General features: G+C 42.7%; 1 protein-coding gene across 1 annotated transcript; it reads left to right on the forward strand.

The window, feature by feature from the left end:
- Nucleotides 1-592: 592 nt before the first annotated feature.
- On the forward strand, nucleotides 593-2,128 carry LOC311239235 (5-beta-cholestane-3-alpha,7-alpha-diol 12-alpha-hydroxylase-like; the record flags this gene model as incomplete). The annotated part of the gene is made up of 1 exon (XM_084327535.1): nucleotides 593-2,128. The coding sequence occupies one exon, from the start codon at nucleotides 593-595 to the stop codon at nucleotides 2,126-2,128; it is 1,536 nt and encodes a 511-aa protein (XP_084183661.1).
- Between the last annotated feature and the right edge of the window lie 13,291 nt (nucleotides 2,129-15,419).

The following is a 15,419-nucleotide window of genomic DNA, read 5'->3' on the forward strand; positions in this document are numbered from 1 at the left end:
TTATGAAACAGTATCAATGATCAGTCATAAACTATGTATGCTTAGTGCTTACTAGTGCAATCTTCCAGTAATAAATTTGTCACCTTCAGCCTACCTCATCATCATGTCAGGTTAGATTCCATTTAATACGTGTTATTTTGAACGTGTGCCAGAAAGAGGCTTCTTGCGTGTCCATAAGGAAGATCAACTAAAAAGAAGTTCAACAGGTTTACAAATAGAATTAACATTAATGTTACAATAAGAACTCATGAACTCATTCAACTCATTATGTCAGTAAATAGACGTCACAAGAAAGGGTCAGTGAGTTCAGGCCAGTATATAGCAGGCTCTAAGTATAGCAGGCCCCAAAACCTGGGGATATCGAACACAAATGCCAACTTTTCATCACTGAATATATAGCCTTTACAAAACAGATATTCAAATAGCTTTAAGAAATAGATATAATACGAAGTAAGTCCCTCCCTCTACCCCTCTTGAGAAAAGCTGTTCATATCCCCATGCTGTTCACACAGAGGGGGGAGGAGCAAGTTGTTTTTATAACAGAGGAATCTGAGCTTTGAGCCCAATTCGCTGTGTGACTGACGAGAGAGCCATGGGCTTACTGCTGCCGGTCCTGCTTGCTGTGCTCGCCTCTCTCCTCGGAGGGCTATATCTTCTGGGGGCATTCCGACGGCGGCGTCCAGGAGAACCCCCTCTGGATAAGGGACCCGTCCCCTGGCTGGGTCATGTCCTTGAGTTCCGCAGGGACACCGCAAAGTTCCTGGAAAGGATGAAGCAGAAACATGGGGATATTTTTACAGTGCAGCTGGGAGGCTTATATTTCACATTCCTCATGGATCCTCTGTCCTTTGGGGCCTTTGTGAAGGAGGCGCGCACAAAACTTGACTTCACCAAGTTTGCACAGCAGCTGGTGGCCAGAGTGTTCGGTTATGAATCCCTAGAGAATGACCACAAGCTTCTCCAGATGTCCAGCAACAGGCACCTGATGGGTGACGGACTCGTGGTGATGACACAAGCAATGATGAGTAACCTGCAGAACCTAATGCTGCACAGCGTGGGCTCTGCAGATGAACAGAAGATGTGGACAGAGGACGGGTTGTTCACGTACAGCTACAACATTGTCTTTAGAGCGGGCTACCTGGCTCTGTTTGGCAACAACACACCGGAGACGAAAGGGGGCCTGGAGAAAGCCAAAGAGATAGACAGACGGGAATCCGAGGAGCTCTTCTACGAGTTTCGCAAATACGACCAACTCTTCCCCAACCTGGCCTACGGGCTGCTGCCACCCAGGGAGAAGATGGAGGTGGAGAGGCTGAAGAAGCTGTTCTGGAAAACCCTGTCGGTGCAGAAGGTCAAGGCCAAGGACAACATCAGCGGCTGGGTGCGGGAGATGCAGCAGGAGAGGGACGAGCACGGGATGAAGGAGTTCATGCAGGACAGGTTCATGTTCCTCCTCCTGTGGGCGTCCCAGGGCAACACGGGGCCCGCCGCCTTCTGGCTGCTCCTCTACCTCATGAAGCACCCCGAGGCCCTGGAGGCAGTGCGGGGGGAGGTGGAGAAGGTGCTGAGGGAGGCCGGGATGGAAGTGAGACACGGTGGCCCCCTCGTGGACCTGACCCGGGACATGCTGCTGAAAACGCCCATCCTGGACAGTGCCGTGGAGGAGACCCTCCGGCTGAGCGCCGCCCCCGTCCTCACCAGGGCCGTGCTACAGGACATGTCCCTCAAGACGGCCAGTGGCCATGAGTACCGCTTCAGAGGAGGCGACAGAGTGGCCCTCTTCCCTTACACCGCCGTTCACATGGACCCAGACATCCACCCTGACCCGCTCTCATTCAAGTACGATCGCTTTCTCAACCCAGACGGGAGCAAGAAAACTGATTTCTATAAATCGGGGAAGAAGGTGAAGTATTTCAACATGCCCTGGGGGGCCGGGATGACCATGTGTCCGGGGCGCTTCTTCGCTACCAATGAGCTGAAGCAGTTTGTCTTCCTCATGTTAACATACTTTGACTTTGAGCTGAAGAATCCAGACGAGGAGATACCTGAAGTTGACATCAGGCGCTGGGGCTTTGGATCCATGCAGCCCAACCGGGACATTCAGTTTAGGTACAGACTCAGATTTTAAACCTGTGAGACATTGGCATATCCCTCTAGTACCTTTTGAACATATAATTTATATTATCTGAGATCGGCGGTTTCCCTGACGTTTATTTTTTTATTTAATTTTTTTAAATCAGACAGTTAAAGATAGCATCTTTTATGTTTTAATATATGTTATCACTTAATCTTAATTAATTTGACAGTACTTTGTAATATCTTCTCATGTTTCCCCCCTTTATCACTGGTAAAGGTTATAATTAGGGCTGTCAGTTTATCGCGTTAATTAGATAAATTAATTACACAGCAAATTATCGCGTTATGAAAATTAACTCAAAATTAATTACAATAAAAAAAGTATTATCTTTTTTTTTTTATCTCATTCATTCCATTAAAACATAGAATAAACATTTACAGACTTTTTTTTTTAAATGGTCCATTTGCATGTTCTTGGTATCTGAATCTATGGATCTCAGGGAATGTATTCCCAGTGTCAGAAATACTGTGTCTGTTACTAGGCTTGAGTAAATTGTAATGAACCAAATGAGAATATCAATTCAATTCTTTAATTTTTTTACTGTGAATAACACCATGCTAAAATTGACCAGACCTGAAAAATCTAAGCAAATGAATAAAGGGAAGATGATTAAACAGAAGGTTTTGTAGATACAGTACTGAATTCTGCCATCCGGACACATGCAATTTGAAATATGATTATAGAATATAAAATATCAGGCCTAAAATGGTTATGCGATTAAAATGCGATTAATTAGATTAATTAATTACAAATCCTGTAATTAATTAGATTAGTTTTTTTAATCGCCTGACAGCACTAGTTATAATGAATGTACGGTGTGTGTGTGTGTGTGTGTGTGTGTGTGTGTGTGTGTGTGTGTGTGTGTGTGTGTGTTTTGATTGATTGATTGAAAAGTTTATTAACAGATTGCAGAATGGGTACAGTACAGTACAGCTCAATACATACAATTGTTAAGGGGATGCAGACCAGAGAAAGACTTTCGTCTTGTTTACATCAGGGTCCCCCATTTTCAATTCATCATAACATATATGACATACATGACATACAGATAGACAGTACTGCTACATCTATACATTTATGACATATCAGATTTGCAAATACAGTACTGTTTGTGATACAAAAGTGTCCAGAAAAAGAGTGTATATACATTTGACGTAGAAACTGTACATTGGAGGAGGTTGGGTGGGTGGGGTGGGGTTGGGTGGGTGGGTGGGGGCTGTACATTGGAGGTGGGGGGGGGGGGGGGGGGTTGGGTAGGGGGGGGACACACATTGTACACTGTACATTGGAATACTGACAAAGCCATACTTGGTCATTTACTGTACAACTAGGTTAGGACATTTGTAGGGGCCAGTTTCGAATTGCAGTCTCCCGTAGGTGTTTTTTGAGAGTGTTTTTGAAAGTGGGTAGTGATTCACATTCCTTTACAGCTTTGGGTAGGGCGTTCCACATTGATGTGGCATAATTGCGAAACGTGTTTAGTCCCTTGTTTGAGCCGAATCTGGGTTTAACATGATTTGTGGAGCTCCCCCTGGTGTTGTGATCGTGGTATTCACTGACCTTTGGGAAGTATTTTGACATGTACATGGGTACCTTGGTCGCGTAATGTATCTTGTAGACCAGGCCCATTGCAAGTTGCTGTACTCTGTCGTCTACTCTAAGCCATCCTAGGTTGTCAAAGTGGGCAGGGGTGAGGTGGGTTCTAGGAGTCAGGTCAAGCAGTAGTCTGACCAGCTTGTTTTGGGATGTTTGTAATTTGTTTTTTAGTGCCTTTGAGGTGCTTTGGTACCATGAGGTGCAAGCATAGTCGTAGTACCCTTGAATGAGTGCTCCTGATAGAGTCTTCAGGGTATTCTTGTTTACCAGAGAGGAGATCCGGTACAAGAATCGAGTTCGTTGGTTGACTTTTTTTTATTACATTGGATGCCATTTTGTCACAGGAAAGATTAGCCTCTAGGATGGAACCCAGTGTGTGTGTGTGTGTGTGTGTGTGTGTGTGTGTGTGTGTGTGTGTGTGTGTGTGTGTGTGTGTGTGTGTGTGTGTGTGTGTGTGTGTGTGTGTGTGTGTGTGTGTGTGTGTGTGTGTGTGTGTGTGTGTGTGTGTGTGTGTGTGTGTGTGTGTGTGTGTGTGTGTGTGTGTGTGTGTGTGTGTGTGTGTGTGTGAGATGGGAGGCGTGTGGACATGTGGGTGGCTGGTTGATATAAAGTTTGTATTCTTGTCCGAAACCCATTTTCATTCAGATCCATTTAAGTCAGATAATTTGAATTGAATCGTGTCGCTATTTGTCATGTTTGTGAAATGACATGCAGATACTGTATTCATTCATTCAACCTTTATTTATTTATCTGAAGAAAAAACACTGAGGGTAGGCCTCCATGTACAAAAATATACATGGGAAACTAAACAAAATAATAAGCAAAACAAAGAAATCAGTTAAAAACACGAAAACTGGTGCAGCGTGCTACTACGATATATACCATGTATACTATTATTGTTATTATTACTGATTGAATCCTGCCATTCCACTATTATTACTATGTTCTACTCTATTACTATTCATATGTCTATGACCTTTTCTGTCTCTACACCCCCCCTCCCCTGCTGTGGCGACACCTGAATTTCCCCAAGGGGATTAATAAAGGAGCACTTGACTTGAATAAAATACCTTGTTGTTTTTGTTGACCATTGATCATTGGACTTCTTACAGGTAAAAAGCAATATCCAAACATATTCCCTCATGAAAAACTATGCTAGCAACTCAGTGTTGTAGTGATTCAATGATGATGAAAGAAAAAAGTTATTAAAAACAATAGAGATGACTCAGCTGTGTGGCTTGAACGAGCAAGGCAGGAATGAAAACGATATCATTGAGTGAGAGAAAGAGAGTGGAAAAGTCAGACACGTTTGTCTAAAATGTGAATAGAGTGAATAAAACGGAATGACCTGAAAAACCTGAGTCCTTAAATAGGCTACCGGGGCTGTTTTGTTCCAGGGCCCATATTTGAACCCTTGCACTGAAAAACCTTGAAATATTCTCTGACTATACACAGTTAATACCCCTGTTGAATCTCTTCTATATAGCCAACAGTCTCTGCGTTGTGTTTTGATGATGGTGGACGGTGACAGCTGACAGTTAGGTAGTTGACAACTGTACATTGGAGGGGGTTGGGTTAGGACATTTACTGTACATTGGAGGGGCTTGGGTTAGGTTATACTCGACATTGATACAGTATATTGTGCCCATATACACATTTCTAAATTCTCAAATGCACCTTTGATAATATCAAAACACACATAGTGATAGCATTATGTTCAAACACTTGATGATTCAAAACCTTTTTTTGAGGAGATTTTTTTAACTCCTTCATCAAGCTGAAGTTGGCAGGCAAATAAAATTTTTGGTTTGACAAATACAATTACTTGAACTTGAACTTAAACTTGATCACAGGAAAACATTTAATTAAATTTCAAACCTTAATTTTAAACTTGAATGGCAACTGAGGTTTCATCATTTACCTCATTTACAGTCATGTCGAGTGTACAGTACATACAGAGTTAAACAAAAAAAAGGCATATAAAATCGCACGACAAGTAAGGATAACAATGTGTCCTTTATTTATTATTAGTAGTTTGTAATACAAATACAAAACAGCTCAACATAAATACAGTACAATACAGACAAAACAAAACACACAAACATCATACAATACAGTACAATACAGACAAAACAAAACACACTAACAAATGGGGGGGGAGGGGTGTGCAGATCAAACACTTCTACATTCAGTCATATAGTCTATTCTCCAGATAATGTCCTTATAAAGATCCAGGGACCGTCCTCTCCATGTTCATATTCAGCGAGCGTTGAAGCTGCTCTTTCCATTGTCAATAGATCCATGAAATCTCCCATCCAGGTGTCAATGCAAAAACAATTTGGTTTGTGTATCTTCCAATTCAACATAATTGTACGCTTAACTGACAAATACGCTAGTACAATGATGCGTTGGGTGAGTGCTGATTGTATACCAACTACCCCTATGCCCAAAAGGCAGACTTTTGGACATAAGGGTATTTTAACATCGAGAATAGAGGATAGTCTTAAAATAACCTTGTGCCAAAAGCACTTCACTGTGGCGTGGGGCAATGCCACAACATGTGGATGACCGTTCCTACCTCCCCACATCCATGCCAGCAGAAATCTGAAATGGCATGATCCATTTTCTTTATTTTACATGGTGTAATATAGGCTTGATGAACTACCTTTAGTTGTATGATTTTGTATCTTACACATTTGGATGAAGTTGTTATATTTTTTAATACTGTCACCCATTGTGGTGCAGTCAAGGAAACAGCCAAATCCCTCTCCCACTGCTGTTTAACTCATTGAGCGCCACGCTGTTTTCCCATCTTTACTCAATGGCGCCAGCGTTATTGACCATTTTCACGATGTTTGCAGACCCATCGTATATTCTATATTATAGCTATGGAGACAATAGTATAGCTCATTTGCCAGACACTATTTATAGTCCAACACAGACAAACCAGTTCATTTCTACATACTTTAGTTTGTGCGCTACTCCACACTAAACATAGCCCCTTTTCAAAATAATCCAGTATTTTTTTCTAGATTGCGAGATATGATGTGTTATATGCATATGCGGAAATCGTTTGGGTTGCTCGCCTGAAACCTATATTATTTCCAAATCAAAGGTATATACCATAATTTATATAGATGTTTCTTCACAAAATCATCAAGGGGGGGGGTCGTTTGACAAAGCTGCAATCGTTACCAAAAGCATGTTTTAGGTTCGGTGAAATACGACGCTGTGATCAATACAAAAGCATGTTTTAGGTTAGGTAAAATAGACCTACCTTAGTCAGAAGGTACTCCAAAATTAATAATCCAAGTAGGTCCATCGCGATCGCAATTACTCATGTGCATTGGGCATGGCTATAATACGGGAAACAATAGGTTTCAGGCGAGCAAATCTAAGATAAGATAAGATAAGATAAGATATTCCTTTATTAATCCCCTTGGGAAAATTCCAGCGACACACACATACAGCTCATCGTCTCATTAATAATAATAACAACATCACAATCATTAAATTTTTTACAGTAACAATGGCACAGCATAAATTCAAACAGACATGTACATTTGTTGACACATGTCATCTACAGAATGCCTGAGACGCCATATGCGATAGTCAGGCTGCATCAACAACAGAGTAGTTAAACAAAGTGTCGTTGCGCCAGGTGGGCGGGTGGGAGGGAGGGATGGACAGGCGGGGGTCGGGAGACAGTCTTAGGATCCACTCCTACAGCGCGCATACGTGGCAGCCGTCCAGAAACAGTTCTTACAGCGCTCGGCGTAAACACGGGAGGGGAGGAGGTCTGGGTGGGGGTTGGGGGTGGGGGGGGGAGTGCCGAGCCAGATCTGGTGGGGGGAGGTGAGGTGTTGGGAAGGGAGACGCCGCATTCCAGTTGTTATCTCGTCTGACTCCCTTTTCCGAGGCCGCGAGACAGGCAGACCTTGGCATTCCACAGTTTCACACCAGACTTGAGAGTGTGGGGGGGGGGGGGCGTGCAGTAGAAGACAATGACCCCTAAAATCTCCGACAGATGGCTGTGTTCTGATTCACTTTGAAGGGGAGGGGATTCCTGCAGCCAGGCACAGAGAGAGAGAGAGAGAGAGAGAGAGAGACACCTTAGAGACCCTGTTCAAAAGGTAGGCGATACTGCCACCTGTCGGGATTCGATCACCATTGAAATTTTAACGTAGACAGGTCCTGTGTTAGGTTAGGGGAATGGGGAAATAGAAAAAAATTAAAAAGGATCTAAACCCGAGAAATCTCGGGGTTGGCGCAGAAAGAGTTAATGGAAGCTAGGTTATCTGATGGGTTAAGTGACTGTAACCTGTAAATCTTGGAAACTGACTTCCTATCTGAAGCGATCCTTCTTAATCTGTCATCCATAGCCTTGTTGATCATCTGTGTCCTTTATGTTTATGAGATGGTTGGTTTGTCCTCGCTGGTGGAGAGGCGCAACAAACACTGGTATTTGTTCATTTTAAGGCCCTTATTGGTAAGCTACCTCCTTATACTACATCATTATTGGTAAGCTACCTCCTTATACTATTCATTATTGGAATGGAATGTTGGTACATATGGAACCCTTTCTAGTGACTGGCTAGTCCTTAAGGTCCTTAACTCAATCAGCGCCATGGGTCTAGCCCATCTTTGTTCCTACTGCGTCACCGCTCTAAGAGTTAGGGATGCGTGGCGGTGTTTGCAGGGCTATATCTATATTCTATATTATAGCTATATGGATACAATACTATGGCTCATTTGACATTACCTATCCATCGTTCAATATGTGAAAAAGAAAAAATAATTTCATGTATACGTTTGCGTGTTATAACGTGGTGAATATAAGTATAGTTTCAGAGTGATCCTGGCTAATTCCAGAAAACGGCGCTATGGAGCAATACGTGAATTTGACTAAAAGCGTTGCTCGCCTGGACACGCTACTATTTTCAAATCAAATATATATAATAGGTATTATGTTTCATCATTCATTCATTCATTCATTCATTCATTTTATTTTGTTTCGTACATGGGGGTACAGTTCATCTTTGCACAATATCACCAACATCTTTTTTTTTTTTACATGATACACCCATGGCCGAAAAGGAGCAGGATGAAGAAAACGTATGTTTCCTGCCCCCTTCCAAACTTCATATTCATTTTAACATAATGGTCATGTTTCATGCATCATGAATGCATGAAAGGGGGGGGGGGGGGTAGTTTTTTGATGCTTTGATCGTCACCAACGGCATACGTTTTGGAGTATGTTACACATGGTCGTTGAGATCAATGTGAAATCGTGGTTAGATCAAAGCAGGATTGATGACATATAGTCAAGTTTCAAGTTTCAAGTTTCTTTAATAGTTGTCATACAGAAGTACAGAATACTTTTGTACAAAATGCTTCTTACTGTTGCGCTCCAGAGACTGTGCATGACAAGATAAGTATGAAATAAAAACATAGTAAAAATTAGAAGTAAAAAAAGAGGTCACAGTGTTCAGTTTTGACATATGTACAATGTTCGTAGACGTAGTTACCATACAATATACAATACTGTGCAGTGTACTAATATACAATACAATATAGTGCAAGGCATAAATGGACGAGGTGCAGTTTAGGTACAATTCACAGTAGGTGTACGAGTTGTAGTGCAAATCCTTTATCAATAAATATAAAGTGTAAGTGTGTTTGTGTGATCTAAAGTGTGGAGAGTGGGTGCTGCAGTGTGTTGTTTGTTTGAGTGAGTGTGTGCGTGTGGGTGTGTGTGCTGTGTGCATTTGATGGTTGTTGCATAGTGATTATTGTTCGTTTAGCGATTATTTTCGTTTAGCAGCCTGATGGCCTGGGGATAGAAGCTCCTTCTGAGTCTTTCTGTGCTCGCCATAAGACTCCGGTATCGCTTGCCTGACGGCAGCAGTTCAAAGAGGCAGTTGTTCGGGTGGCTCGAGTCCTTAATAATTCTCTTAGCCTTCCCCTTGCACCGCTTGTTGTAAATGTTCTGGAGGGTGGGAAGCCCCCCTCTAATTGTGCGTTCGGCTGAACGTGTCACTCTTTGTAGTCTGCTACGGTCTTGTGCAGTGCTATTCCCAAACCAGGAGGTGATGTTGCCGGTCAGGATGCTCTCTATTGTACATGAGTAGAAGTTCCTAAGGATCTTCTGACTGACTTGGAACTTCCTTAGGCGCCTGAGGAAGTAGAGGCGTTGTCGTGCCTTCTTCACAACACTGTCAATGTGTGTGGTCCATGTCAAGTCCTCGGATATGTGGGCTCCGAGGTACTTGAAACTGTTCACTCTCTCAACTGGTGCCCCGTCGATGCTGAGGGGGCTGTAGTCCTTGACCCCCGACCTCCTGAAGTCCACAATCATCAGTCCTTACCTTCACTAGGAGGTACCCCAACAAGAATATTCCAATTGTCTGATCGCGATTTCCAGTATTGGTGTCCATTGTGTCGCCAACATAATCCACCACAACACATGCATCAGGGGCATTGGATGCGTTTCTGTGACGTTTGGGCTTTTGCTCTCACATAGGAGCAGGAGTCCTGGCGTTATCCTGGAGTATTTCACCCTTTTCATTCCTCCTAATGTGTCTTGATTGCTCTGATTAACGCCTGCTGTGTATTGTTTGTCTCCCTTCTTAACACTTTAATCGCCGAAGACGCTGGGCAGCGTCTTTCCCCGCCATGCTTATTCTGCCGAAGATGCTGGGCAGCGTCTTTGATATCAATATTTCAAAAATCTGTGATCGAAATCATATTTCTCCCCCGGAGACATGATATGTACTGTTGAGCCCCTCTCAACTCTCCAACGGTTCAAGAGCGCCATCTGGTGGCCGATCGGCGGATCGCCCAAACAGGAAGTGATGCGGATGAAGTGGTGCTCACCCATATTTCGTCCGGGCACTCGCTATCGTTAGCGGGACTCCATCTTGACACACTGGATAGCGATCGGTTGCAAATAACTCGATAAACAACATGATTTGGACGTATATACTATTATACAACCTGGAAATGGATCGGATATTTCTACATCCCATAATAGGAATATTTCAGTTCCACGCTTATCGTCCAACGGCGCGAGGAAGATACGGTAAGATTCAGCGCTATTTTTTAACGTGTTCGATATAAACTGCTCTGATGATCATATCACCCACACTAGATGAATGATATAACGTTGGCCACGGAATTATAAACGACCCCCCACCCATCCGGTCAACATCAGATCATACTTAGTAACTCCTAGAAGCACGTCCAGTTGAAATTTTTTATCTCGCACAGATTCCTATCAAACTGTATTTCATCATCAATATAATGCATTTGGGGCTATAAATCAAGTTCTGGAGAAAGCTGCAGAAAACGATAAAAACATACTTATACTTTAGACCGTATTTTAGTATGAATATGTGAATGAAAAAGTATAACGTTGCTACACCCTGAACAATAGATATAGGACATTGAATGGGCCATAGTAATGTCAATTTAGAAATACAATTTAAAAAGTTATAGCCCTGCAAAGAAGGGGAACTTCTCCATGTTAAATAGGGCTGGCGAGGGATGGTAAATTATGAATTTAACCCTGGCGATCAAAGTGTTAATGTTCCCTCTGGTGCAGTGTTAATTTTGTCAACAAAAGATGTTCGTCAACGAAGGTTTTTTTCATGACGACAACGAGACGTGACGTCACGTTATTGAAGACCATGTGACGCTAACGTGACTAAATATTTAATTAAATATCGTTGACCACAACTGAGGACACAAAAATGTAGTTTACAAAAACCATGACGAATTCTCTCTTAACCCATTCTCTGCCACGCTTATATCCATCGCTGTTTGATCTCTGCCAGTACTGTAAGTCTATGGAGATGTTCACCTTCTTTGCAGGGCTATAACTTTTTAAATTGTATTGCTAAATTGACATTACTATGGCCCATTCAACATCGATTACCTATCGTTCAGGATGTAGGAACGTTTTACTTTTTCATTCACACATTCATACGAAAATACCGTCTAGAGTATAAATATGTTTTTATCGTTTTCTGCAGTATTTCCCAGAACGTGAGATATAGGCACAAATGCATATATTAGATCATCAAATGCAGTTTGATACCGATCGACGCTATATAAAAAATGTCAACTGTACATGGTCCTACACGTTATGACTGATCATGCGCGGGTGAACGGAGGGGGGGGGGGGTCGTTTATAATTCCGTGATAGTCGTTAGATGCTTCATGTAGTATGGGTGATATATTGATCAGAGCAGTTTGTATCGAAAATGATAAACAAAAACGCTGAAACTCACGTCAGTCTCCTCGTACCGTTGGGCGATGAGAGTGGAGCAAACAGATCCCAGTTATCTGGTGGGGATCTAGGCGATCCATTTCCAGTTTGTATATTACTAATACACGCCCAAATCATGTAGATTATTGAGTTATGGCAATGATCCATATCCACGGTGTGTGTATTGAGTCCCGCAACGATAAACGAGTGGCCGGATGGAATAGGGAGACGCACCGGGATCACAAGAGATCCACTTCCGGTTGCAACTCGCCGATCAGCCACCAGGTGGCAGTATTGAAGCGTTGCAGAGTTGTGCTGGCTCACACAGCATCCGAGAAGGCTCCGTGAGTGAAATATGAATACCATGGCGAAAATATGAAATTATGATCAGAATCACGTCGTACGCCGTTATTGGCAGAATTCGCATGAACTTGAAACCCATTGTACAACGTTATTGGCGGGGAAAGGGTTAATTTATGTTGACTAAAACAAGATGAGACAAAATAATTATAACTTTTAGAATAATTCACGTTATTATTTCAGCATTTCCCATGTCCGTTTCCGGGTTAAGCTCTGCAGCGTTTATGGCTCAAAGCCAAGCTACATAACATACGTGAGGCTAAAAAACGCGTCCCAGCAGGTCTCTCGTGACTACAGCTTATACCAATAACCAATGAACGGAATCTGCTACTCTCTCAACACTCCTGCGGCAGCCAAAATTGTATTAACAGATTGCAGAATGGGTACAATACAGTACGGCTCAATACACACAATTGTTAAGGGGATGCAGACCAGAGAAAGACTTTCGTCTTGTTTACATCAGGGTCCCCCATTTTCAATTCATAATGAATTGTAAGTAAGGGTGCAACTTGCTCCCTGCAATCCATTCTTTGTGGATCTAGCCCTGGGTGTGAAAAAAAGGTTTCGAAGGGTGGGCGATACTGCCACCTAGCATGATGCGGCCGGTATTGCACTCTAGCAATCTCAGAGTAATTCCCTATGGTAACCCTGAGGTCCATGTGAGAGAAATGAATAAAAATATTGAATAAAATAAATAACGATGGAAACCCGACTATACTCGGGTATGGCGCTGAATGGTTGGCGAGTTAACCCGACTATCCTCAGGTCTGACGCTGATTGAGTTAAGGTCCTTCGAGTTTGCTCGAAACAGGGTAAATCTTCATTTAGCTATGATGCCCCTAGCTCATGGAATGAATTCCAACAGTCCTTAAAGCTTGAGTTTAAAATCTTGATCTCTTTGTCAATCAAGTTGTACATGTTTTAATAGATTGTTATCCTTACTTGTCATGCGATTTTATATGCCTTTTTTGTTTAACTCTGTATGTACTGTACACTCGACATGACTGTAAATGAGGTAAATGATGAAACCTCAGTTGCCTTTCAAGTTTAAAATTAAGGTTTGAAATTAAATTAAATGTTTTCCTGTGTTCAAGTTTAAGTTCAAGTTCAAGTTCTTTATTTGTCAAATACACAACAATACAGGGACATTGCAGGCAATGAAATGTTTGTGTTTCAAGCTCAGATATCAGGCCTATAAATTACGTTATTATGGCCAAGTTATACATCTATGGATCGGGCCAATGGCAGAGTTATCTGGATTTAGTACCACCAGGCACCCGTTACAGGGCAGCAAAGACCGTGAATGAAATCTACTGAAAACTGTAAGTACAGTTACTTTGTCCATAGTGGCGCCATTTATTACGGGATTGCGACACGTTTCTTTTCTAAACGTTCACGGTAAAGAAACAATATGTTATATTTTATGGCAATAACGTTGAGATTTGTTCGACCCGTGTAGGAAAGCCCTGTTAATAAGACTACTTTGTTCTGTAATAGCCCTTTAATATGTTGTTGTTGACAGGAAAGGGTAATTGATTTATGCCAGTGTAATCGTTCAGCGTGATGTGCCCCAGCTAGTGTTGCACTCTAGTCTTCTGATAACGTTACTGGCCCTTTAAGAGTTTCTCCTTCGAACGTGTGCGCAAGCTGTTCTCTGTGCTGCTGTCTGATGGGGCGGCTGCGGCAGTAGTAAGATCTGTCCCTTTGAGGAACGTGTGCGTAAATGACACGCGAGTACAGTACTTATGTTTAGTCCTGCCTAATTCATTCCTTCAGCTTACTCTACCCTTACAGTATGTTCACATTGATCTATTCCTGTTGACGTTGTTTCTCTCTGTTCTCGATATGCTGCGCCGTTAGCTTAGCCGCAGGTTAGCCAGCCTAGGCTGCCTGCTAGTGATATGCTGCGTGGTTAGCTTAGCCGCACGTTAGCTAGCCTAGGCTATATAACTATAACTCACTCACTACCTCTAGTGAATAGAATGTATCTTTACACCTGGTTTACAGTCCACCTACCTATATTGTTTACATGCATTGCATGAGTAATTCCCTGCATAGGCTATGTAGGTTATATATAATAACTCTGGTTAAGTGAATGTCTTAGTTACTAGTTGCACTATATTACTAATGAATATTATTGTAGCTATAGATCACATGTTTATGACATTATGTTTATGTACGCAGGGCCGCCTCAGGGGGTGTGCGAGCAGTGCGGTCGCACAGGGCCTCGCGGGAAGGGGGGCCTTGCACAAAAAAAAAAAAACATTTCTTTTATTTTATTTTTTTGCGAGGCCCCCCTTCCCGCGAGGCCCTTTTTCATCACAGACCTAAAATCTAGTTTTGCTTATATGCTTATATATTTCACATTAGACACATTTGTAGAATGTGTCTGACTTGTTCCTGGGTCTGCAGACATACTCACTATTGGAGCTCTGGGGCTCTGCAGCAGACATACTATTGGTTTCAACGAAGGGAGTGGTTACATCATGTGTACAGTCGGCCGGCGTGAGTCAGCTGCGTTTGACTATTTCGCGCATGCAGCTTTGGAGGTTATGCTTAGTTATGCCAGCCAAGACGAAGAGGTCGGTCATTATCAGTCGGTCGGTCACCAAGGAACGTTGACGAAAGGCCTCTCGCTGGCGGGACAAAAAGAAGCTATGGTGGAGCCTTGTCATGGTGCAGTCGGGATATAGCCATGATGATGTCGGCTAGTAGCTAGCTTAGCTAAAGGCTAACTAGCGTTAGCTAACCTAGAGACAGCGCATGCAGCCAAGATGAAGAGGATGGTCGTTTGGCAGATGAACTTCGTCAACTCCACGCGGTTGTCTCCATCCTCTTGGACGTTTGGTGAGTTTTTAACCTATTCTATTAACTCTATTCTATTCCCGCCGTGGATCTCTCTCTCTCTCTCTCTCTCTCTCTCTGGAGCCAAACTGGCCGACTAGCTGTTGTAGTACTAGTAGCTAACGGTGTGTGGCCTGGTGTCAGCACCTGTATTGCTTTTCTCACGTTGTACAGTTGTTCAGTGGTAGCCGCATAGCTTGCTTCTGCGTTAGC

Source organism: Notolepis coatsorum, assembly GCF_963971535.1.
Source record: "Notolepis coatsorum genome assembly, chromosome: 13".
In the NCBI taxonomy this organism is placed as follows: Eukaryota; Metazoa; Chordata; class Actinopteri; order Aulopiformes; family Paralepididae; genus Notolepis; species Notolepis coatsorum.